Here is a 27,904-nt window from a genome sequence, read left to right as displayed (position 1 = left end):
ATTAGGCCGCACAATTTAGTCAACCCTACCACATAATTTGGTGCTGCCCTGCATAATTCCAATTGTCCTGATTGTATTAGATATAGTACATATGTGCTGTGTAATACTGAATGTGGACCTCCCCACATTAGAAGATGGTTTCCTGTGTTATCCCCTAAATTACGGATGCATTTATTTCACATCACTATTATTGGTAGTTTTCAACCCAATATAATAGATCTTGTTCTAGATTGTTTTTGTTTTTATGAACATTTTTCTTTTTGAATTTGTTTGGGCTTACCAATAACTTTTTGTTTTTACTTTAATGGTTTCTACTGTTTCACAGTACCAAAGATCAGGAGGAAAAAAGTAAACCATTTACATGAACAATAGTGAGGAAACAAATGATGCTATAGAGTAGTTTGTTATGATTTAAAGTAGAAGCTAGCTAACCATACCGTGAAGTTGAGACGTTTTTCAAATTCTGAGACTTGACGTGATGTGCTCAGATTTCTCCGATTTAAAGTTCCTGGGATTTGCTTATCTTACCTTATGTCCAAATGAACCTGAGATCAAGCAAGCCTGGTTAGCAAAATAGATCAAGTGTGCCAAAAAATAATGGTTAACAGTTAATTAAAGTTTTACAAAATGTGCATTTTTATTTGTAATATCACCCTAGGGACACTATTTTACAAACATATGAATGGAAAAAAAAGACGATTAAATGGAATGAAACTCCAAAAGTGGTTGTAGTAATAAAATAAAAAAGAAAACTGTTGATTACTAAGAGTTTCCACCCCCTGCAAGCAACATAAAGTGACCTGGAGCTTTGTGATTATATGGCATGGACAAGAATGGACGTAGAAGCATGAGATCTTCTGCAATAACATCAGGAGTAAAACAAGTAAATGGAAACATTTATTCAAAAGTGTTCATTAAACCAACAAGCAACAGAAAAAGTCATACCATAAAAGAGGGTGCCATAGTTTAAGATTACTCAACTGGAAATACAAGAAAAATGCAAACCATCCCTAGCTTTAAAGCAGTAGTTAGTATTCTAGAGTAGCCCAAACTCCGCAGGGCCGAGTAGTAAAACCAGTGAAAAGTCTTCTTTTCGGGAGACGCAGTGTGATGACGGAGCCCTTCTATCGACTGTAGGAACAGTTCTATGATTGTCGTCATGCACCAGTACCCAACCCACACTGGAGGAATCATGACAAAGCGGCTTCTCTGGAGCGGAACCCAAATCCGAACGACATTCATGCAATTTACAAGAAAGATTGCATAGCTGGTCAGGAAAAAAAAGACTGTCTTTTTTGCCCTTGGTACTGGTGCTGTGCTTCTTGGTTATGACTTTGCGTGAAACGCCAATTTGCGGATGCCATCCTTCCATCATCTGTCCACTCTACTAATGGTTTCACACAAGATGTAGGAAGGCAAACACGTTTTGAAGAATGAATTTGAAGATGGTGGGGTTCATGTATGCGGGTATACAAAAGATGAGCGCATCAAGTTTTCTACTGATGCAACAATCGTTTTGAAATAATGGAGGATGGTCAGAGGAGAGCAACCTGACATTTGGAGAATGACATAGCATGATCTGTGCACATCAATCAATGATACTATTAACATGATTGTGACAAAAATGTTCAATGTAACACAATTCCAATGCACCAGTTCCAACTGTGTTGCACCATGGTGGAGGCGTACCGTAGTTAAGGCCTGTGCTTTCTTCCATGTCATTGGTCTTTATACACTATTTAGCTTGTTCCACTTTCCTTTACTTTTTTGAGTGAAAGACAATATCTAAATTCACAATAAAAAAAAAAAAAACACATCCGGTATTCCTAGGTCAAAAACACTTCAGAATGCCAAAGTTCCTTTTCCTGCAGGGAGTGGCCCGGAACTCCCATCACTCCCATATGTAGAGCGAATCACTGATGCTTCTTGCCCTGTATGCTGGAGCCCAGGTCATCATTTTTTGCAGAATTCTATAAAGTCAATGTAGTGTGGGGCATAAGCCCCCAAAGTGCCTGAGATTCTGAGACTGACACAGTGTCGCTTCCAGCGATGGTGGGTTTCACCGCAAAAGGTCTGGCGTCTTCAGATTCTTATGTGAAATGTGCTGGAAAGATGGAAAAGACATAAAAATCAAGAGCTAATACTTAGATCGATGTACAACTCTAAACATATACGTATGTGTTCACTCAATTGCCAATCCACTTTCAGCACGCCATAAGGAATAAATATCACCAGTGTATAATTGATGTAACTAGTGTTTGCTTGTACATTGTAGTATTTTATTGGCTGAACTACACAATAATGTGGTCCACTTTTGTAAAAGGATAATGTTATATGATAAATATACCACTTGTCCTAGGATATTGAGGTTGTTTCATCTGGAGGGGTTGAGATGAGCAGAGGTGTTACAGGAGGCGAGGTGCCTTCACTTCAAGTATTTTTCCGTAATTCACCCACATTTGGACGAGGCCTTCTGTGAAAATACTCTCTGATGTGGACGTGTCGAGAATTGACCAGAAGAAGCGGTCATGGTAGTCCTGGAGTGATTATACTACTAGAAATAGTGTGAATCTCTCTGCTTCCCTAGAAATGTAATATTTTTTCCACCCTCATCTCTACAGTTGTACGGCAAGTCAGACTCCGCAGCACAAGCCTGAGTGCCACATGATACTGAGCATCTAACAGGACCATATGAAAGGTATATACTCCAGCAACTATACATTACAGATCTTGCCCTAAGGGTTAACATTTAACCTTGATGACTTTCATTATTACGGATAGCTATTTACAAGACACTCTAGGATTGGGCTCAAACTAGGAGCTCCCTCACCATCAGTTTATTCACGAGAAGAAGACTCTCTTCATAGGATGCACGTGCATAGAATGTGCATTTGGATACAGTCTTTATCATCCAGTGCTCCACTGTGGGCACAAACTTCCCTAGTCTTGGAGAAGGCTGCACGCTTGCTGCTATCCCATTAGCTCCAACTGTTATGCCTAGTTATGCCAAGTAGTGGGCACAGGTACCTTGCATGCATCTGCTGTCTGAGGTTCAGATATCATGTGGCCATGGAAGGCGAGACAGAGAGTATCAATCTCTGCTGTCATTAAATGCTGCTCCTTTGGCCTAATATAGTGTAGTTAGAGTTGGTGCAGATTAGAGGAAGCATAGGAAATTAGGGTAGAAGAAAATGGTGATAATTATGTCCACATAATATAGGAAAATTATCTGATTCCAACATCGGTATCTACTTAATTTGTGGTAGGTTATTTCTGTTTGACTAAGAGGAAGTGTCAATCATTTTCTTTTGTTATGAACCAGTATTTTCTATGCAACTTAAATAGTCAAGAAACATAATTCCGATAGAATGTTGATAAATTGTCAGCTGACATATGTCCTTGGGAATATTGCAAACCCTAAGAGCTATTTTGTGCAGCTTTAATATGATGAAACAATACAAATTGTGCTACCTGCATGGAGAGGTGCAACTGTCAACAACACTACAGACAGAGTCCCAAACATGGTTTGCACATCAAGGTGCAGTACAACAGCTCTTACTAGTGACAGAGGGACCAATAGGTAGTTTAAATATATGAACTAAAATCTTTATTGATACATTGTGGACGTTAAGCAAGGGTAGGTCTAAACTAATGCTCCACAGAGTACCCAAGGGGTGGTGAACAAGGTCCAGAATGTACCTTCGGTTGCTAGGTAGGAGCTCAAGGAGAAGGTAAAGTACTTGTGTAAGTTAATGTGACTGAGCCGTTATGGTTTCAGAATGGTTGCCGCCAATAAATATTGCTTGCAAGCTGGAAAGCTTTATTAGAATATGTGTAGATGCTGATAAGAGTGTAAATGGAATCAGTGTCCTCCTCATTTGACATTTCCCCAGCTTATCACTAGACTCCACTATCCATTCTTCACCATCAAAGCTGATGTACAAGATCGGGGAAGGGAATATGTTGGTTTATAGCATACCTGGGAAGGTGCACTAAAGCTGGATTCATTTGGTAAATTGAAAGAGTCTGGTCAAATTCATGCTTGGAGAACCTTTCAGAGTTGATTTTGAAAGTGATTATCCCTAAAACAATTGCCAACTACAGACCTCGGTTAGAATGGTAGTATAGTATTTACAGTTTGCACCAAACTTTGCTGACACTTGTGGAGGTGATGAAATGAATGAAGTTTAGAATTGTATATGGAGTGTTAAAAAAACAATGGAATATGTAAGGGCTGGTCCATGTTTACATCCATGCGATAATCAAACTGTTGTGAAAGTAATTGTGCATACCATGGGAGCATTCACACACCACTCAAAACAGATGAAGCAAGTTATATTGTTTGTTTCCAGGACACTTAGAGACATAAGCGTGGTATTTTGTCATAGTGTGGACAGCATTAACTGTTTCCTGGGCATCAGTGAGCACTAGGTCGTTCATGTGGGAAGTACCAACCTCTAGGCCATGTGTATACCACAGGAGGTTCTAGTGTGGCAATTGTAACACTTTCAGGGTTCACGTACAGGTTCTATGACAGAAATGAAAAGTTTGCAGTGAATCATGTGGCAGGATGGGGTACTGTTGGGCTCATTGAATGTCTAAAGGCAGTTTAGAAGCAGTCATGGTGACGTGGCATGCTAAAAGTCAGGTGGCTGTTGTGAATGTTAGTTGTAGTGCAGCTGTTGATGAATTTGAATGGAACAGAGCAGAAAAAGGAGATGATGAGAGGAAGATGAAGAGTTGAGAAGAGTAGGAACATTTCTGATTGACAAATGCAACTTGAGGAGAACAAACTGAATGTCTAGCTGACAGTAAAGGAGGAGCCTAATACTTGGTAGGCTGCATTGAGACCTGCTAAGAAGACTTTAAGGCTAATAATGAAATCAAACACATTTAGGTCCCGGGAGGACCTAGTTTTAGTGAGAAGAGTGGGTGGGAGATGTACTAGTGTAAGCCAAGAATGGATGAAAAACAGTTGCCTCAAACTAAACACCGACAAATTGAAAGTCCTGATCTTCGGGAAGACCACCTCCATATGGGACCATAGCTGGTGGCCAGCTGAACTTGGGCCAATGCCCTCTCCAACAGACCACTCACAAAACCTTGGCATCATCCTCGACTGCCAACTATACATAAATCGAAAAGTAAACTCAGTTGCCTCCTCCTGCTTCTACATCCTCCGTATGCTTCACAGAATCTTCAAATGGATCCCTACCGACACCAGGTAGATAGTCATGCATGCCCTGGTCACCAGTTGCCTTGACTATGGCAACGCTCTCTAAGCATTCTCCCAGCTACTTTAAGGACTTTTGACTCTACAGAACACCGCAGCCAGACTCATCCTCAACCTCCCCAAGCATCACTCCACACCTCAGGAACGCCCACTGGTTTACTATCCATAAGAGATGCCAATTCAAAATCCTCACACTAGCATACAAGGCTCTCCACAACCTAGGAGCGTCCTACATAAACCGTCGACTGGACTTCTACATCCCAGCAAGACAACTATGCTCCACCTCGTTAAGCCTCGCACACACCCCACAACCATTGCAGCTGCAGCAGAGGCCGCTCCTTCTCCTATACAGCAGCCAAGTCATAGAACAGTCTGCCCTTCAATGTCTGAACAGCTCCCACCCTGGTGGACTTCAGAAGGACACTCCAGACGTAGTTTTTTGATGGAGACACTGCACCCTCAGTGCCCAGTTACACTTGGGGGGGGGGGATAGTGCTGCGCTTTACAAATGCTATGATTGACTGATTGATTGAAGAATGGATAGAGGCCTGCAGATAATGGTATCCAGTGTCAGTAAAGACTGCTATTCGGGTGAACATGTCACTGATAATGGTACACAACTGTATTCAATAAATACATTTCTTGCCGGAATGTCTGGTAAACAACAAGTGCACTGCACTTTGTAATCTCTGAATGAGAAGCATTGTGGAACAACTTGAGATAGTGGCATGGAACAGTAAAAAGAATTGTGAAGTTTAATCCCTTTGGATTGGCTAACTAGGTATGATGTGAACTGTTGGAAACTGGGTTTCTAGTTGGCAGTATACACCCTGTCCAAGCAGGAACCGAAATCCTAGCAGGGGTAAGCCAGAAACACACCCTAGGGTAGCCTGTGCTCACCCTCTGGAAGCATGGCACAGAGCAGTCAGGATTAACTGAAGAGGCAGTGTGTTAAGTATTTGTGCTACACATCAAACAGTAAAGCAATGAAAACACCACACACAAAGATATCACACCTGGTTATAAAAATAGAGCTTAATTTGATAAATAAACAAGACCAAAATGATATAAATCCAATAAGTAGAACAAGAAATATGAATATTTGTAAGAATAAACTGTAAAATAGCACTTCCAATGAAGAAGCACCAACCAGAGATATCTGGTTGCACTGCACCAGGACAAAGTCAATAGTTCAGGCCGACCACAATGGAGCATGCACTGGCTACAGGGACTCAGTGAGGCCCTTGAACAAAAGTACCTTAATCATGGTTGCGTTGAGGATCTAGGGAGCAGGCTGAAGCAATGCGTCGGTGTGGACCCCCACGGTGAAGGCAATGCATCGATTCTTCCCACGCAGTAACAAAGATGTGTCGATTTTCTTCATGCAACAGCGGCAATATGTCTGGTCTGAGATGCAGCGGTCCAAAGGTGATGCACTAAGGTCAGTATGTGCTGGGAAGGCTATGCATCCATTCCAATCCATGCAATGGGGCTGATGCATCTGTTCTGATCCACACAACAGGGGCAATGCACTGGTTCCGATCAACGCAGTGATGGCAATACATCGGTTCTGACTGGAGCAGCCCTTTATACCCACTTCCAGGGGCTCAGCACTGGATTGGCACTGCCTGGCAGGGCAAGACTAACAGCTGGCAGAGACCAGGTGCTGTATCAGGTGAGTTGGAAGTTTTTTGTGTCCATGAGACTTCAGAACACAGAAGGCAAGCCAGCAAGCCCTTGGAGTCACTTTGGTTCTGTGTTGGAGAGATGCAGGTCCAGTTCTTCTTACTACCAGGAAAGGAGGGCATCAAATCAGCGCAGGAAAGCAGGAGTCCAGCAGAGTGGCAGTCCTTGTAGCAAGACAGCAGTCCTCCTCTCTTGCAGTGAACCCACAGGTCTAGAAGTGTTCTGTGTTGGTGGTGTCTAAGTTCCAGTACTTATACCCCAGTTGTGTCTTTGAAATGGGGGAGACTTCAAAGAGATGCCTTAGAAGTGCACAGAGTCCCCGCCCTTCCTGTCATGGCTCCAGACTCACTACAGGGGTCATGCAGCCTTTTATGTGGGGACACGATGCAGCCTATTCAGGTGCGTCGCCCCCTTCCTCCCATCCTGCCCATAATGGCCCATCGGGATGTGGATGCCCCATCAGTCCCACCTAAGCTTCCTTTGTGTGTGGTTTGACCAGAGGGAATGCACAAAGTCCAGCTGTCACCCACCCCAGACATGTATTCATAGACAAGCAGAAGGCACCAAATGGCAAAAGAAAGAAAACACCAATTTTCTTAAAGTGGCATTTTCAGAATTACAATTTAAAATCCGACCACCATAAGTTGTGATTTGGAAATGTGATTCCAGAGACACCAAACTTGGGGTTCCATCCGTTCCCAACTGGAAATTACACTTCTAAAATGTAATAACGTAATCCACAAGTTATCCTATGGAAGGGATAGGTCTTGGAGTAGTGAAAACTAATTTAAGAGTTTTTCACTACTAGGACATGTAAAACTTAAAAGTACATGTCCTATCTTTTAAATACTATGCACCCTGCCCTTGGGCTGTCCGGGGCCTACCTTAGGGGTGACTTATATGTATTAAAAAGGACGGTTTGGGCCTGGAAAGAGGGTTAACTTGCCAGGTTGACATGGCAGTTTAAAACTGCACACAAAGGCTCTGCAATGACATACCTGAGACATGTTTGAAATGCTACTGACGGGGGTAGCACAATCAGTGCTGCAGGCCCACTAGTAGCATTTAATGTACATGCCCTGGGCACAGGTTGTGCAATTTCCCACAAATCATTAAATATGCTATTTGTGATTTAGCCAATTTTACTATGTTTTAAGCAGTGAGCACATGCTCTTTAGCACTGGTTAGCAGTAGTAAGGTGCAAAGAGTCCCAAAGCCAGCAAAAACTAGATCAGCAAAACAGGAGGTCTGAAGGCAAAGAATCAGGTGACACAATGCCAAGGATGCCAGGTCTAACAAACCAATTGAGAACTTTATCGCTAAAGCCATGTGTTCCTTTAGAGTGAGAATATCACGAGTCACAGTGGCAAATGCAGTGGAAAGGACAAGATTAGGAGGTGTCAGTAATTTGTAAGAGAGCAGTTTACATCCTGAACCCAGCCTTGAAACTAAACCTGCAATCACTCAAGAGCTTGTTCTCCAGATCAATTTGATTAATTTGATTTTTCACATAACGTTTTAGGATTTTGGAAAAGAAGGGTAGGCTGGAGACAGTGAGGAAGCTCTTGAGGTCACACAGGTGGACTTTCGTTTTTTTTTTTAGTGACTTGACCCCACTTTGACAAGTGGGGTTATAGGGAAATATTGATCAGGTTCACCCAGTATGGCATTGTACTGAAACTTGTGTCTTGAGTGAAACTGTACTGTATTGTACTGAAACTTGTGTCTTTAGCGAGATGGGGGGGGGGGGGGGCATGGGGTCCTCGGCATGATTCAATGGTTTGAAGTCACAATGATTCATCGGAGTTCAGGCTGAGAGAATACCTTAAAATCAGACCAATTATTTAAGGAATTTCTGCAAGTGACGTAAATTGTAGATGAATGAAGGAGAGGGAGACAGACTTTGATCACTCTAACACACAAGAATTATTTGGATTTTATTTCAAGATTAACATCGGTGGATACATTTACAATCTTGTAGTGCTTTTGTGGTCAGCGTTTATTTGATTCACTGTTAGCTTTAATGGAATAACGATTTGGCATGGAGAACATTATTTTTTACACAACATTCTTGCAGCACATAGGTGCCTTAAGGTAACTTTAGATGGGTTAAGACACCAGCATCATTTAACCAATGTAAGTCATTGTTTTCATTATTTCGAGCCTCAATATGCCAGGCGGCAGACGTCTTACCCTTGATGCTTTTTTTCTATAAAACTGGCAGTCTCTTTCTTAGTCTTAGGAACAGTGTCACTCTCTGTTTTAGGGCCACGTTTGCACCATGCTCGTGCGGAAAGAAAATCTGTAGGTTGATTAACAGTGTCCGTACTTCTCACACCTCTGATCAGTCTTTCCAGATATAGTAAAACAATGAGAATGGAATCTGATATTGATATGACAATCTGCTATAAAATAGTTTTAATGTAGATGGAGGCACATTTAAGGATGACGCCCAAAAGTGGCCCTTTAATGCAGGTATAGTTCTGGGAGCGTTGAGCAATACTATTTTAATGCATAAAGTTGGAGTTGTGGGAATAAACAACATCTTTTGAATTGTCACATTGGAGCGGAATTCACTTATGTAGATGTGATCCTTGCACAGCAAAGGTTGTGAGGTCGTGTGAACCATGAAATATTCAAAAAACATTTTTCATAGGAGGGTGGTAAATTATGTGAATTATAGTGGTTTTGGTGCCAATGGACTTGGATAATTTAAGACCACAAGAAATGTTCTTTTTGTGAGAGATACTACGCATGGTGAAAAAAGATCAGTCCATAAGTAAGCATAATGGGAGAACAACACAAGCTCAGTTTTCAAAGATTGTGATATTGGTCTGCAATCACAATTCAGATTGATCCCACATCCTTTTTTATTTTTTGGCGATTTTGTACAATCAACACAGCAGCACAGCCAAATATGTACACAAGTCATACAGCATACACATTAGGTACAATACATACCCAGCTTGCAAAACAAAGAAATGATGTCCTATTTATAAAAAACATGGCAATGTGCCATATTACAGGCCAGTTTATTACAGTGTTTTTTTTTGCACATAGGGATATTGGGCATCTGTACCGAGTCAATCAAGGATCTCTGGGTGACTTGACATGAACATGGGACATAATCTTTTTACAATTATACTAGATCTAGCTGCATATTCCTACAAAGTGGATAGGGCTGTAGGGGTTCCCATATGTCTCTGGGACTGGAAGGGATTGGCATGAGCTCAAACTATAACTAAAGTTGTTTGCTGCAGTAAAAAAGGCAATCTAGCCATCGCTTATACTTTGGTGGACTTTCTGTACTCCAATGACATGCAACCAATCCAATCAACGCCAGAGCAGTGCGATCTAGGAGTGGAATTACGCAGTTAATCATTATGACTACTCAGTAACATCTTTCACAGTTTGACTATTTCCTCTGCCCACACTCTTACAATCTCTTGGGGGGGGGGGGGAGAGCAGGACTGAAATCAAGAATTTAAAGTGGATTATGTGGAGCTTGCTACTTGAGGAGAACAGGACAGTTTGAGTGCGACAGAACCCCAATACGTCATTAGTAATTTCCTCACCAAGTCCCCCCACCCCAATCTGGCCCTTGCCAAACAATTAATTGAAGACTCTAGACTCTTCCTGCGCAGACCAATAGAGGACATATATTAAAGGATTGAGGATATTGCCAGATAAGAGTTTGCCTAAGAACTCCCAGCTCCAAACGCTATGTAGGGAATTTTGACCAAATCACTCTCAGAGCTGAAAGTATAGGAAAATGTCAATAGCGTGGATCCTTCTGCTTATATTATCTGTAAGTGCAAGGAAGCTACCATATTGTATAGATCCCCCCATTGCCAAAGGCCAAGGGAGTACAGTTGGGCAACTATTTGTTTTCTCATGTAACACCAGCAACCTTAAGTGGAAAGGTAAAGGGAACAGAGGAGACTATGACATCCAGACCAGCTATCTCCTTCAATCTTTCCCAGGCATGGGCAGTGCAGGCAATGGAGTCTATGAACACCAGAAGGCTGCATCCCCACCAGTGAGCAAAGGGACAGAGCAGCAGCACTGTCAAGTTCAACCACAAGGTGTGGAAGGAAGGGCATAGGCAAAGCCTGTTGGGCCCAATCCACTTTGTGTTTTTGACCCACACTCCATCCTGGTCAGCCATAACTTTCACCTTTGCTATCATAGCACATAACTAGATGTCCGCGGCTGATTCTTTGATCTTTTAGGCACTTTTTTCCCCACTTTGAACATTCATAACTCTGGTTCTGCAGATTGGATTGTTGTCGTTTTGGTGTCAAAAAGTTTATTAAAATGTACTCCATTTTTCAGAAATTCTAAATAGGTGTGGGATTTTTCTTGTGTTGTGTTTCACATTATTGCTATCGAAGTGGTACATGAATACTTTTCACATTGCCTCAAAGTTCAGCCTGCTTGCTTTTGTGCCACATTACCAGAGGGTCAAGCCGAGGTTAATTTAGTGGTCTTTTGTGGTTTACCCTGACAAGGATTACAGCTGTTGGTCGAATAGTTCCAACCGGTCCCAGGATGCTTAATTCTGGTAAAGGGAGGACCTGGCTTGGCAGTTCAGGCTGGACTATTCCCAAGGGTAACAGGGTCAAGACTGATTTGCATATGGTGGGTCCAAACTGGGGTGGTGTGGTGGGCAAATAAAACGATGAATTAAACCCAGATCTTTGTGACTGGGGGTGAATGTTTGCATTGCTCAGCATTCCATCCAGTATCTGCTCTTTTTGCTTTTGTCGCCCTAAGTGGGAACGGGTATGCCCAGACGTGGGATCTGTGCTCACTGTGCCACATGATTCAAGCTAACCTGGATGATGAGGGGTGATTCCCCAAAACTGGTCCCAGGATGCTTGATTCCAGTCCAGGGAGGATAAGGCCTGGTAGTTCGGGCTGGAAGTTTCCCAGACTGATTTGCATATGGTCATTGTTAGACCTGACAGCCTTAGGGTGGTCACCCTTAACTTTTTGCCTGCCTTCCTCCACTTTTTAGATACTGTTTTTGCTGGTTTTAAGACTCTGCACACTTTACCACTGCTAACCAGTGCTAAAGTGCATATGATCTCTCCCTTTAAACATGGAAACATTGGATCATACCCATATGGACTATTTAATTTACTTAAGTCCCTAGTAGAGTGCACTATGTGTGCCCAAGGCCTGTAGATTAAATGCTACTAGTGGGCCTGCAGTACTGATTGTGCAACCCACTTAAGTAGCCCCTTAACCTTGTTTCAGGCCTACCATTGCAAGGCCTGTGTGTGCAGTTTTACTGCCAATTCGACTTGGCATTTAAAAGTACTTGCCAAGCCTAAAACTCCCCCTTTTCTACATATAAGACACCCCTGAGGTATGCCCTAGGTAACCCATAGGGGAAAGTGCTGTGTAGGCAAAAGGCAGGACCATGTACCTATGTAGTTTACATGTCCTGGTAGTGTAAACCCCCTAAATTCGTTTTTACACTGCTGTGAGGCCTGCTCCCTTCATAGGCTAACATTGGGGCTGCCCTCATACATTGTTTGAGTGGTAGCTGCTGATCTTAAGGGAGTAGGAAGGTCATATTTAGTATGGCCAGAATGGTGACATTAAATCCTGCTGACTGGTGAAGTTGGATTTAATATTACTATTTTAGAAATGCCACTTTTAGAAAGTGAGCATTTCTCTGCACTTAAATCTTTCTGTGCCTTACAATCCATGTCTGGCTGGGTTTAGTTGACAGCTCCATGTGCATTCACTCAGACACACCCCAAACACAAGATACGCAGCCCCACTTGCATACATCTGCATTTTGAATGGGCCTTCCTGGGTTGGGAGGGTCTGCTCTCACACAGAGGACTGCCACACCCCCTACTGGGACCCTGGCAGACATGATTGAACTGGAAGGGGACCTGGTGCACTTCTAAGCCACTCTTTGAAGTCTCCCCCACTTCAAAGGCACATTTGGGTATATAAACAGGGCCTCTGCCCCTTCCAACTCAGACACTTCCTGGAGAAGAAACTTGTAGCCAGAACCTGCATCCTGCCAAGGAGAACTGCCTGGCTGCCCAAAGGACTCACCTGACTGCTTTCTGTGAAGGACTGCTGCCTTGCTGTTGCCCTGCTGCCTTGTTGCTCTCTAGCTGAGGTGAAGAAGTGCTTTCTGTTCCTTGAATTCTCAGGACCAAAAAGACTTCATCTCTTCAAGAAGGACTCCTTGTGCGGCACAATTCGACGCACAGCCTTCCAGAAACGATGCACAGCCTGCACCACGGTAAAAATGTCACCTCATGCCAAACCGGAACGACGCAGCTGGACTTCGCAACGAGAAGATCGACGCAGAGCCAATGTAGCGACCGGAAATTCAATGCACGGCCTACTGGATCGATGCATAGCCGAGCCAGTACGACGCAGCCTGACTTCCAGAGAGGAATCGACGCAGCACCTGCCGTGCGGTAGAAAATTCGACACAACGCCCTCCGGATCGACGCAGCTCCTGTCACTTCATCCTACCAGCACAGGAAATCCACGCATCGTCCCCGAGGCTTCTGAAAACCTGCAACCCAAAGAGTATCCACGACTGAGTGCCGGAAATCGACACACAGCCGCCTCTGCGTGGAAACTAAATGACGCATTGGCGTGTGCGGCCCAAGAAATCAACGTACACCCCTTTGTTTCCACACTTTTCCTCCTCTGTGGCTCTTTGCGGAGATTTGTTCACGCGAACCAGGTACTTTGTGCTTGAAAGAGACTTTGTTTGCTTTTAAAAGACTTAAGACACTTTATATCACTTTTCTGTGATATCTCTACATTTACTTATTGCATCTTTGAAAGTTTTTGACCTGCATTTATCCAGATAAATATTCTATATTTTTCTAAACACTGTGTGGTGTATTTTTGTGGTGCTATATGGAGGTATTGTATGATTTATTGCACAAATACTTTACACATTGCCTTCTAAGTTAAGCATGACTGCTCAGTGCCAAGCTACCAGAGGGTGGGCACAGGATAATTTGGATTGTGTGTAACTTACCCTGGCTAGAGTGAGGGTCCTCGCTTGGACTGGGGGTAACCTGACTAACCAAAGACACCATTTCTAACAGCTGTGTCCATACTGGGGTGGTGCGGTGAGCAAAAAGACTATGGATTAAACCCAGATCTTTGCGACTGGGGGTGAATGTGTTCATTGTTCAGCATTCCCTCCATCATCTGTTCTTTTTGCTATTGCCCAAACTCAGCAACCTTAGCCCACGTCTATGTTTAAATTGTAGCTTGGGTGGTTTTGTATCCAATTTGCACACATCTGAAGTGATGTATGTAATACAACTTCACCAGGAAGAGATGAAGGGGGTGGATAGAGCCCTTAGCAGATCACAACACAGATTGATGAAGTAATAGATATACAGTCACAGGGGACCAAAGGCATGCGCTCTTGTCACTGTCTTTAGCAAGTGTGTTTCTGTGTAGGACCCCCTCCAATTGACTCCACAGGGGCAGGAAAGTGTAGTCAAAATCAGGTAACGGATCTCCAGCAGTATGCTTATGTAGTTCTTACAAGGCTTCTCGGAGACTTGCACAGTAATTGTAAGTTAAGTATTTAGAGGTCACCCCTGCCACCCATAAGTATCATTGCTGGGTGTAGCGTTGCAGTCTGGGTCCCATGTTCCCCGCGTGGTGTCTCAGTTTGTGGGTGGGCATGAGCAGATACCTCACCTTCTATGCTCCCCTGAACAGCAAAGTTGGTAGAGCTGTTGTTGCAGCTCATCAGGACCCAATATCAGACATGCCACAGTGCCCTAGCACTGCCTCATGGGGTCCCACAGAGACTAGGAGCCCCAGTAATGTCCAGCATGTGGCACCTAAAGAGGCCACCTGGCTCTAGAAAGAAGCAGGCATGAAGTGCAGCTCCTAACCTAACCCTGCAGCAGCTTACCTCCGTGATGGCATGAGAACCAACTTTGCCAGATTGTTTAAGGGGAGGCGCAGGCACACCAGCCTCTTCAAGAACTTGCGGCCAGCCCCGGCCCTCTCCCTCACCCCCAGGGCTGTCATGCAAGAGGCCGCGGATGAAATGACCTTGCACCCATCATGTTGTCATTAAGGCCTCTGCTCAGATACAAAATGGGTTTCAATGTACTCGCCACAGCTTTCAGATCTCCTCATGTCAGGCAGGCCTTGGGGTGGGGATGGGTGTTCTAAAGGAATCTAGGGACAGTGCTTCGTCCACTGCATTGTGGCGTTGGGCAGTTATTGACAGATTTGGATCCATGGCAGCAACAGTCTCACTATAGTGCGCACATTTTGCTGGTCAGTAGCCCCGTACCCCCCCCCAACTCATCCCACATCAATTTGAGTTTGAAGCTCTTGGTTGAATTTTTGATAAGATTAGGAGGCTAAAGGATAGCCCTAATTCACCTAAGACATTTCTGTGGTGCTCCAGTGTATTAGTCGGATGCAAACAGATACTCTAGCAAACAGATGACACAGCTGTGCCAGTCTGATTTGCCCTGGACAGGAAGGTTATGCTATATAAAATCAGTTCAAGTATGAGAGATACATCTGCAATTGTTACTAGGCCTTTCTAGGCTTTGACACCTATGCACAAAAGGTTCTCTTCTATTGCCTGTAAAACGATTTAATAAAATTAACAAGAATTTGGTAGCAGGAGTTTAAAATTCTGCTTTTCCCTGGATCCCATACTTCCTTTGAGGACAATCTTGATGAGTCAGACTGGAGTACTTGTGGACTGATTTACTTCTTGCCTTATGGGGAGCCATGCAAGGATCCCCTCATCACATGAAGATTTTTAGAACCCATTTTCTCCACTGCTGCTCCTACACTCATAACAGAAAATCTAAACATCAGAAGAACATCTATAGTCCCTAGAATCCCGACTGTATTGCACTGAGCCATGAGTTACAAAAAGTTAGTTGACCCTCAGTGCAAGACAAAGTTGTACAAATGCTCCTCATGATCAAATGCTCTACCAGCCTCACACAGTTTCTCATCTTAGAGTAAAAGTTTAGGATTGGTAGTCAATACATCTCAACATGATCTAAGACCACTTTGCTGTCAACTAGATCAGCCTTTGGCTTGTGAAGAAGACGGGTCAATGCAGCTTGCTTCCAAGAGTGGGGCATAGTCATTAACAGAAAAGTAATTTCAATTAAATTAATGAGCACAGGATCAATGGTCATAACTATCCTACAAAGTGCAGTAGACGGACAAAGATCATAGCGGATCCTGATTTACTCTGTAATAATTATGTAGCCATCTAATTTGAAGAGGTTCTGAGATTGAAAAATGCTCAAAATCAGCAGGCTTGGAGCTCAATGAGTGGGTAGGTTGAATAAAATGTGCAGCAATTTTCTCAATTGTACCTTCAAAGAAGGAGAATTGATCACAAACTCCAAGATGGAGAGATCGCCATTACTAACTGTGGAGGAGTAAATAGATGGCCCACAATTTTAAAAAACTTCCCACATGCTATTTTTGCTGCTTCAATACTCTGGGAAATGGGCAGAATGTGCCAACCTTAACATCTCCCTATACCATTTGAAGGTCGCTATGTAATAAATTCTACCTTCAGCCTTGAATTGAGATCTGTACTTTCTAATTTTTTACAATTGTGTTTGGCATTAGCTAACTCTGCTGAGTACCATGGTGCTGATGGCTTCGAGCGCTTTAGGTACCTAAAAGTGTGTGGAGAAAGTAAGATCAACATGGAAGTTAAGTTAAAATTACACTGTTCAGCTACTTCTTAGAAATAAGAATCAATATTGTTAGACAAGCAATAAGTGTCATTCGTGGCAAGAGGTGAAAATGTAGGCTTAACCAAATCTAAGATGCACAGAGAAATTTTACCTAGGCTCGTACCTGTGGCAAAACATCTGGAGTGGGATTTATTTGTTTGTGGACCCTCATGTATACTTATTTAGAAGGGAGCTAAAAATGGTCCCTCCAACACATTGGAAGGAATTGTAGGTAATGATAGATAATCCTTCTGAATAGCAAATGGCATCTAAAGTGTGACCAGTATCGTGTGTGGGCTGGTTGTCCAACAGTGAAAGTCTACAAATGGACAGCAAATCTAGACACTCAGACCTTCTCTATACAAAATTGGCCCTCGAGCCAAAGTTGATATCTTCAAATAGCAAACGTTTTTGATATGTTAAGAATAAAGTCAAAATACATTTGTCTAAGTCAAACGAACCGAGGTTTGTTGCCAGGTTGCCGATATAATTGGAATCCTGCTTTAATCACCTGATCATTTACTGAAATCTTAAATATTATATATTCTGCAAAACGTAAGGGTGTGGCTTCCTCAATGTAAAGCTTAGTCTGTTTTATGAATAATGGCCAAAACCCCACCTCTCTTGCCTGGGAAGTCTTGTCACCGTATAGTGTATTTAGTGGGTAGGGAATGTGCTAAGTCAGGATTGGAGGCCTCGTGGGGCCATTTCTCTGACAAAAACATCTATGTCATGGAATTACACGGTTAGTATCACTTCAGTCACATGCGTTGACAAAGATCTAGCATTGATTAGTGCACACTTTATTTTATCATTTATATTCCTTTTGGGGGAGCAACAACTACTAGCTAAGTCGCTCACCTGGAAACGAGAGGGGCATGGTATTCCAATTACTCCATTTTGTAATGCCACGGACCCCAATCAGCAGGAGTGGAAATATCCTTATTAAGTAGTAAAAGCTCCTCTATAGAGTATCAGGGCATCCCAGAGGTTGAGTTCCAGGTGCCAGGCTCATCCAGAGCGCAAATGGGCACAGACAGGCTTGACTTTCGCATGCAATCTTTGTACTTATGAGGATTGCTCTGTGCATACTTTGGAGCACTGATTGTCACCTGAGACGGGACGCCTATACTCAAGGTGTCAGTTATTAGCGTTGGATAAAATACTATGGCTTTGAATAGCTGGTAGGCTTCATATTGTGGAGCACAGAAGCATGACACTTAACTCCACCAAAGACGTAGATGAATAATCAGGTAACTCGACTTAAGAGACAGCAGTCCAAATAGTAAAAGTAAGACACAAAAACAAACCTTTAAAGTTATCTGTTTACAGTAAAAAAAACTCCCTCTGGCTTGCAGCTCTGCCCAAAGTTAAACAACTTCTAAAATTATGGCTTTGATGTTAAAAGTATCAATTATCCTAAATTTGCAGGGGTGTGTTCTAAAGTGCCTTTTAAGCTGCTATGTTATGATAAAAGCGAGCAAGTTACATTCCTACTGGTAGTGTGAAGAGGGGATCCTATGCTTTCAACCAGTAACCATTAATTGAAATGAGTAAAGTTTATGTGGTCTCAATTACCTATTCAGTTAAAGATAATATGGTGCCCAGGGTGAGCCTGAGGACATTTGTGGATTTAAAGGTGAAATCATGGCATTATATATTACATCATTTTGGGATCCCTAATGAGACATGGTTTACTGGGTGTAGAAACATGGATTGAAAAATATCAGTTATGGCTGGATGTAAATCTTATATCCTAATCTCCTGAAGGGTTATGTTTTCTTGGCTCCTTTGTGCACATATCTTAGCTTAATGGTAGTAAAATACAGTAGTAATGGATGTGATGTTAGTAGTGGTGATGGTAATGATAACTGTGGTAATAGTAATGGAAGCTGTTACAGTAGTGGCAAAGATGGTGGTGGTAATGCTTGTTGCAATGGTGGTGTGGTAATTCCGGGGCAGTAACGGTGCTAATGTTTATAATAGTGGTGTTGTTCACTGTATTGATGGTGATGATGGTAATCAGGTGGTAGTAAAGGTGATGATGCTGGAGTAGTGGTAATGATAGACTACTAATAGTGGAGGTTGTACTGGTAAATAAAGGGGCAAATAATGGTGGTATTGGTGGTAGCAGTGATGGTGCTAGTAATTGGATGGTAGGAATAGTGATGGAGGTATTGGCGGTGGTGGGAATGGGTTTGGTGGTAATGGTGGTGCTAATGGCAATGCAGTTGGTGGTAATGGTGAAGTAATGGGTTTGGTAGTTATGGTGATGGTAAGCATGATAGCGTGGTAATGATAACAGCAATAGTGGTAGTAATGGAGGTGGTGGTACTAGCAGCAAGTACGGAATGCAGTTATGAGAAAGATGTGAATGTTAAACAACACTCAATTATTAAAGTCGCTCATGCATTGCAATGCAATCACTGTCTGGGGGGGGGGGGGGGGTAATGACATACAAAACAGCCAGCAGCATGCAGACAGGGAAATACTCCTCTGAGACTGAACCAAATCACACTGTGCATTTTAAGAATAGGTGACACAAGGTTTATATACATCTGAACCTCTCTGTAGACAGGCCTAACAGACAGATTGGTACTAAGAATGTTACAAGTAGTTGAAACCCCTTGGTGCAAGTCCAGCCATCCGATACTTTGATGAAACTCAGGCTCGTCATGTTTAGGAAATCAAGCAGCACCTCTGTGATTAGGCCAAATCTTGGATTTCTGCACCCCTGTGAAAAGTACACATTGCTCAACAATTCATGCTGGATTACCCACTTCAGATAGGGGTCAAGACTGATTCCAATATGCTTGGTCCTGGTCTGTAACAGCAAAGAAGAGCTAAAAAAGATGGAGCGGATTGCCAGCCTTAGGAATGATAAATAATCACTGGTTTAGGCATTTCAGTCTATCACCCTTTGGTTGCCTCAAAATCTGCTACTGGTGGAGTGCTGAGCAGATGGTTAAAAACCAGCAAGATTCCAAAGGAGGGTCAGTGTGTGTGTTTTATCTGTGTAATGAATCGTAAAACCACAATCAAAACTAGTGGCTTTGATATTAAAAGTATCAATTATCTTACATTTGCAGAGGTGTTCCAAAGTGCTTTTTAAGCTTCTACCTTAGGATAAAAGCGAACAAGTTACATTCGTACTTGTGGCGTGGAGAGAGAATCCTATGTTATCAACTAGTAACCATTCGTTGTAATTTGTAAAGTTTATGTGGTCTCAATTACCTATTTAGCGGAAGATAATAAAGTGCCCAGGAGGATCCTGATGACAATTGTGGGTTTAAAGGTGAGATCATGGCATTGTATATTACATCATTTTGAGATCTTGAAAGAGAGACAACGAGTGGTTGTAGAAACAGATTAAAATGTATCAGTTATGGTCGGATGTAAATCATATCCTAAACCCCTGAAGGTTTATGCTTTCCGGGCTCCTTTGTGCACATATCCTAGCTCCTCCCTCACTAGGTAACATGTCTCTCTAAGCTTAGTAGAAAGGAGCCTTTTATTAAAGGATGACTGATAGGTGAATACAGAAAATTAAAGAAAACGGTGATATCTGTTCTGCTCTTTCTAAGGTGCATTGAGGCGTCTGCCTGCTGTACATTTTTTTGTGGCTCCTCTGAAAATGGCATTAAATTGTTGGCATTTCTTGAGTGTAAATCTTTTACAGGAGATCGCAGTGCTGTGCTGTACAGGTGCTGTCTAGAAGGTAGTGCACATTTACTGACCGTTTCTTTTTAGGACTGACTACAGGCATCCTTAATTGTGCACCAGACCTTTCATTACCCAAACTCTAAAGGATACCGACAGTGGGCTTTGTTAACATCCACAGTATTGCTTCTTTCTTATGTAATGCTGCTTAGTGTATTATTTCTCACTTATTTAATGATTCGTAATGTATTATTTCGCTTCCTACTGAGCCCTTGCATTACAGAGCATGATAGACTATTTTACATCTAACAGGTGCACTCAACCATCAGACCGTTCATCACACTTAAGTCTTTATTTCATGCATGCAACACCACTTACACCACCACACAAATGCCACCAATACCACCAGTGCCAATTACGATACCACACTACAAGGGTCACCATCACTAATAACAATACAAATATCACCAGTACCTCCACTAACACTGCCACCAAACCCACATCTTCAATCACCATCAACACTAATTTCACTACAACACCATACACCAGTGTTGTCCAACCTTTTTATCGCTGCGGACCGGTAAATGTTTGATAATTTTTCCGTGGTCCGCTTGTCCCATTGTGTGACAAGCGGGCCACGAAAAAATGATCAAACATTTACCGCCCGCCACAGTGGGCGGCCCGGTGCCGATTGATCCACGGAACGGCACCGGTCCGCGGCCCGGGGGCTGGGGAACACTGCCATACACCACTGCTATCACCGCCAACAATATAATTACTGCTAACATCATGGATATATATACCACCTCCATTCCCAACACCAACAATCACCACAAAACAAATACCACCACCAGCACTGCCAGTACATCTTCTCCAGAACCACACCACCATCAATCCCAAGCAACAGATAATACCACAGCCATCAATAACAATAAAGGTATTGCCAATTATGATACCATCAACATATCTATTTCCACCATCACCACGAAAAGCACCAACGTAGGCAACAATATTTTCAAGATCAGTACTACTGCTGAGCCCACCATCACCACTAATACTACCACCATTAACACATCACCAGTGTTATACACCAACCAATAACAATAGTACCATCCACAATACCACTACCACTAACATCACCTTCAATACTACCATAAATGCCATCACCAGTAACACAGCCAATACACCTTGCAGCAATGTCATCACCTGTAATACCACCACCAATGTAACCATCATCAATACCATCACTAACAATCCTACTTCCGCCAATACATCACCACCTACAGCAATACCATGTCACCGCCAATACCACCATTAACATACAAATATACAACCATCACACCACTACTCAGATTTAGCAAAGCCAATAGGTCTTGCTATGTTTGATGCTATCACATAAAGATGTATTTCTGCATGTCTGTCTTTTTATGCTTTCAGACATTAAAGCCAGACCAATTGGCTTTGGCCACTACCAGTACTACACAGCACCGATATTACCACCAATATTTGTAAAACAGTGGAAATTAGTGATTAATAAACAATACTTTAAAAGGAATTGCAGCATTTTTGGTAGCATCCATTAATTCAAGCACTGAATGATGGAACCAAACTTGGGTAACCAGTCACTTCCTTTTAGTTTCTAGCTAAACTTTCCTAGCACCAAAGTGCCGTGGCGGCTGTCAGCAGGGGAAAGTGGTGGGGCAGCGCGGGGGACAATAATAAATACAAATGAAAACTTACCTGCCAACTCGTGCTCTTCTGCCCCTGACACTACTTCCTCGGCTTGCACTAACAGAGGCGCTAATGTGCTGCACTGAAGGTTTCACCCGGCAATGGACAACGGTATGAAATGTAAACTTCCAGATTAGTTCGACTGGGCAGAAACAGGGCTAGTAAGGTCTCTCCGTAAAAGTCATGCGTTTGTTTATTATGACCACACAGTGGAACAGAAATCTGTGCACCAAGAGATTCTCACAGCACAGACACAGTAATATGTAGTTTATTTACATGTGTCTCGTAACAGAGCTGGTGTTTTCAGTCCACCCCAAGCCCCTGTCCAATCATACATGTATAAAAAATGAGCAGCTAGGAAATATCACAATTCAGTTTGACAACGAATGTCTGGGCATCTGACACAAGCACATCAAAGGCCCCTAAAATATTTTTTGTGTTTGATGCACCAGTACCTGTTCCCACAGCATTCCACCAAACAGCCAAGATGGAAGATTAAAGCAGAGTTCCTTCGCGCCCGGGGGGCAGGAAGCAGACCGCGGGGTCAGCGGGCTTTTTTGCAAACAGCGGAGACCATATGTGGCAACGGCCTCCAGGTGCAGTGTTTCTCACTGGCTCCCTGACTCCCCTGCGCCAATCCCGACACTGCTCTAATGCTGGTGATGCTATTCTATCATAAGAGAAGCACTGGGATTGGGCGGAGCCAGTTTGTTTTACATTCCCACAGAGACTGGGACCATGTGCCTGCTGAACGGATCCCATGCCCTCTGTATCTCCATCCAATAGCCTGGAGATCTCTAAGTGCCCATGACAGTTTGGTCATCCTAGGACAGCCGGCCAAACCGTCATGCGCACTTGTAGTGTGCCACCACTGCTCCTGTTGGTACCAAAGGGTGGGCTGTGAAGTGGAGAGGAATGCCTCAGCATATGTATAGGAAGCTCTCATGCAAAGCTTAGAAACAAATGAAAGCGGACATTGACACTGGATATTGGGGGAATGATACACCTAATATAACATAATTAAACTATTTACATTTTGAAAACTATTTTAATGAAATGCACTGTGAGAGTAGCAAACAGCTGTTCACAGTAAACCTGGTCACCATTCGGAGATGGCCCGCCCTGTGCTGCACATTGCAACGTGTATGAAAACCATGGTGACAGAAGTCACTAGTAGCATTTAATTTACACGCCCTGAATACATGTAGTACCTTTCATTAGGGGCTTGTAAATAATAAATAAATTAAATGTACCATTTGGGTGTGAGCTAGTTGTACCATGCTTTAGGCATAGAGTGCAAGCACTTTAGCACTGGTTAGCAGTGCCAACGTATATAGCATCCTAAGGCCAGCAAAGACGAATTCAGCAAAACAAGAGAGATGATGGCAAAAACTTTGGGGGTGACCCTGCAGAGAGGACCAGTTCCAAAAAACATGTGTAATTGAAGTACTCATTTATTTATTGATAACATTTGTGGAGAGTACTGTTGGCTGCCCTGGAGCGAAGGGATCAGCCGGATTGTGTCTGTAGCATGAACAACCAAGTTTTCAATTGTGGATGGTGAGATATTGAGAAATGTTATTGTGCTACAGTCACCTGCACTGTTTGCAATCATACATCCCTCCTTATACAGTGTATGTGGATAGCAAACTATCCTTTGAGCTACTGATTCAGGAGGCGACAAAGAAGAACGTATGACTTGCAACCCCACAAAGAACCACTTCGTCTATAACCCCAAGGTTACTGAAGATAGCGTAAGTTTCCCACCAACTACCTGCCCAATATCATCCACTGGTTCAGAGAAGAATGAGAAGCACACCAACATGTGCCAAGCTAAGGTGAAATGATTCACACATTTTTACAGATAGGTCTCCACCTGACCGTAAACTGACTGCACCTTGTGCTTTTTTGTATGTCAGTTTCCTGCCATCAGTGTGTGCATACATCAAGATAAAACTTATTCATCGATTTATTAAGAATATATTGTATTGCAAGCAACTTGTCCCATCATGGCACCCACTCAGTTTGTTAATGTCAGCCATTATTGCCATCACCAATTAAAATTTGGGTGAATTCTTAGACTACAGTTCTTCTCCGGCATGGCTAACTTTAATTATGGAATCAAATGTCCTTCCATCTTCCGCTTGGTTCTCTTTAGAGTTGATTGCCATTCCATAAATGGGCCCAAGGATGAAACTCTTCCTATTCCTCTGTATCTATTCAATTTCTTCCGGACAAATTTTGCATCCAGGAACGTGTTTTTTGGATCCCTTTCTCAAATTGCACAGCATTACTTTCAGTCTTTGAAAGAAGTGTGCGCTTCCGGACTGATTTATAACACAATTTCCTGTGCAGCAGAATGCAAGCAGTCTTGTAGAACAGAGCACGCATCCCGTGCCAGCTCGAGGTGCTAATGCTTCCATTAGGCAGCGGGCAGCCTGCTAATGATAACAGTTCAGAGCGAAATAAACCGAGTGGGATCACCCTGCCTGATCCTCCAGCTGCCGCCGTTATTTACAGCTCCTAGGGGTTCCAGGACCAGTGGCAAGAATGCTCAGGCATTTCCTAACGTGAGAAGCATGGCGCCTTTAACGCCAGCAATGAAATCAGGTAAGCAGGCTTTCCAAGGTCTGTATAATGGCATGACAATCATGTGAAAAACATCAAAAATAAAGTCTCCATTTCTGTTGAATTTGGCCCAGATGTATTATGCTTTTTCAGGTGTACTAATCCCATTTTAGGAGTTGGAAAACCTTTTCCGGGTCCTATAATGGGATTGCGAATGGATATCTGCAAAGGGTAAGTGGTAAGCGCTGGTTACAAATAACACATCAGTATGCTTCATATCAATATGTTGTGACCCGAAATCTTGTTGCAAAATATTGAAAAGTTACCATCGAGGCCACTGCCCCTTTTTTGAGGACTATTCTGTGGCCCAACGGACCAATAACAACTTTCAATGAAAAAAAACTTTTCTTTTTAAACACAGTCCCATTTCCTTTTGGGGGAAAAAAGACTACATTTAAAACAAAAAGTTTGCTTTATTAAAAAGCTATCACAGATCTAGTGGTCTGCTATCTCCAACAGGCCACCATCCTTGTGGTAGTCACAAATCCCAGTAAGTCGCAATCTGTGACCTACCTTATTAATATTCATGAGGCAAGTCAGATTGTGACCCACTACGATCTGGAATTTTACAAACCGACCTATTAGTATATAGGTCACTTCAAAAATTCTTTACTGGTTGCAAAAATACTGGTCACAATTCGTAACTCGTATTTTGTGACCAGTTATTCGTACATTCGGTAGTAAATTGCACGCCTGACTTACTATTGAGAAGTCTTTATATTTTGGGAGGGGACCGCTGTAATTTAGCTACATTGATAGAAAGGCAAAACTAGGGAATGACTTGCACCAGGAGGTTGCCAGAGAAGGATTCAATATCAAGAACATAGAAAAAGGGTTGCGTTAGAACATCATCTTAGAGAGTGAGTGTAGGTGTAGCTGGTTATGGTCACTGTGACAACTGCTTGATTCCCAATGTGATTGTTGTATGCTTAATGAGACCATCCATCTGGATGACTGTAGTCATCGATGATGTATATAGCAGTATTTATTTATGTATTATGAAGTTTTGTAGAGTGATACATGTCTCCTTTTGGTAATTTCAGAGAACAGGACAAAGGGAAGACAATACAGCATGGTGAAAATAAATGGGCGCCAGAGTCCAGTCAGACGAGCGAGGGACGGTGACTCACATTCATCGATGGCAACCACTGTTCTGAGAATAGAATAGCTCTGTTAAATGCAAGACTGAATAAATATGTGCTCAAACATTTCCTGAATCACACGGTCTCTGGTGGGTGCAACACTTGGGTCGAGAATCACATGATTGTTGGATTCAGATCTCAGTTTGTGGTTGAGGGTGTTCCAGGTTTTTATCTACCCAGTGACATTTCTCCCGGTTTCATCCTCTTGAAGGATCACTGATTTATCTGATGAGAAGACATTCAAAGAAGGTCTCTCGTTGAGGTGTTGTAGATGGCAGCCTCTTCAGATACAGAGGGTCTTTGATACAGAATGCTTTATGGATGATGCCAAGGATCTTGCAATTAATACTGCATTAAACGTGAACCAATGTAGTGCTTTAAGTGGCAGGTTGTATGTGGTCCCTTTGATAGAGGCTAAGGCACAATCAAATTCTAGGTCAGGTAAGAAGTTTCTTCTCCTTTAGGAAGTTATGGTCACTTCATCCTTCCCCAACTCTTCAGTTCAATGGATAAGCTTTAACCAACAACTACCCTGAATATGGTAATACTACACACACAAAACAAATAAGAAGCATTATCTTCTTAAAACGACACTTCATTTTGCTACTCCTTAAAAGACTCCTCTCAGGTTCTAGGTATGAACCTGCCTAAGAGAGCCATCCACGAGAAAGACCAAAATAGCTCTGGGAGGGAGTAATCTGATCCTACATTAACCCTTCAATGAATGTCAGAAAGCATTTATCGGTGGAATCCTCAATCTACATCTTTCAAGTTTTTTTCAGTTTTTAATCTCAGAACAATTCTGCAAAATCAAAATATTTCATGAGAAATGTACATATGGCAAAATTCCCTGTATAGCAGCAGTACTTGCTGCAAAACACACATACTCCATTCTTCCATCAATCAACAATTTGTTTGATGAATGTTATGTCTCCAGTAAGCGCGCACTTTGTTCCTTAAATATCCATTGCACTTTGTTTTTGTGTATTCCACTGCACTAATTTTGCATCAGCTCATCTTTATTGAAATCTTGTATATTTCTATTTTGCTTTGCCATCTTTTTAAGATAAATGCAATTATTTTGTGCAGAAATGTCAATTCACCAAAATGCCAAGTATAGCAGAAGTAACAACATGTACCCTTTGAACTCTGACATCACTTGGTTGAGCTATTGCCCCGTACTTTTCCCATCAACAGTCTTATTTGTCACTAAGATGCTGGGGGATGGCTGGTGATAGGCATGTTTTTTGTGGCTCAATTGGGAGTCCGGTGGGTCCTGTGCGATAATTATTGTACTCAAAATCCGCCACAGAGGTGTTTATTGGGTGTAATATTGATAATAATCGTAGATCAGAGATCTGCCCCTAAAGTGAGGCCCGACATTCCTGCAGCAACGAAATCTGCTTCCCCTGTTTTCTTTTTTTTTTTAGGATCGAGTCTGCGCTAGCATGCCCATGCGTATAGCTTGCGAGACACTGTAGTAGTTAGAAAAGGGCTCGGAGCCTCGTCCATGTCACGTCAGTGTCTTTCATTGGTTCGTGGGCTTGCTTTTTAAAATATGCTTGCTTTCATTAGTGGAAGGCATGCATTCGTCATGCCTTTTCCTGTGGTTAGCCCTCTCGAGCGCAGCGACCAAGTACTGGAAACATACGAGGCTTGCTGTTTTCCATCCGGTTTGTGGACTACTTTTTCTCTTTTTTCCCAGCGCGATCTCGCTTGGCAGAAGTCGAGCGCTTTGCATGACATCGACCCCGTTACATAGTTAATTGCACTTTTGCCGGTTACGTAGATAATTGCACTTTTGCTGATAGGTTTCACTACGAGTGAGCTGTAGCAGCGTGATCGCGCTCTTTTTTTCCATTTAATGAGGCAAGAAAAGTCCGGTTGGGAGTTTACAACTGCTAATAGCTCTAACTCTGAGAAATGCGAGACCCATTGCATTGCAAATGCTTGTTTTACTGGGCCTTTCCCTCTAGAAAATTTCGACAGGACTGACTTGCCAAAACGTATCTGGAGGGTGTGGATTTTACCACGCCCGGTGTTTACCAGGCGCAATTTGAAAACACCTAATT

General features: G+C 42.7%; 1 protein-coding gene across 1 annotated transcript in view; it reads right to left on the bottom strand.

The window, feature by feature from the left end:
* Positions 1-614: 614 nt before the first annotated feature.
* CIB2 (calcium and integrin binding family member 2) overlaps positions 615-27,904 on the bottom strand; it is a 360,572-nt gene continuing 333,282 nt past the window's right edge. The window contains exon 6 of the mRNA XM_069222054.1: positions 615-2,104. Coding sequence (XP_069078155.1) covers positions 2,083-2,104 — 22 coding nt within the window. The 3' untranslated portion in view covers positions 615-2,082. The remainder of the gene's footprint in view (positions 2,105-27,904) is intronic.

This window comes from Pleurodeles waltl, chromosome 3_1, assembly GCF_031143425.1.
Source record: "Pleurodeles waltl isolate 20211129_DDA chromosome 3_1, aPleWal1.hap1.20221129, whole genome shotgun sequence".
NCBI classification, from domain to species: Eukaryota; Metazoa; Chordata; class Amphibia; order Caudata; family Salamandridae; genus Pleurodeles; species Pleurodeles waltl.
This window is presented reverse-complemented; position numbering and strand designations above follow the sequence as displayed.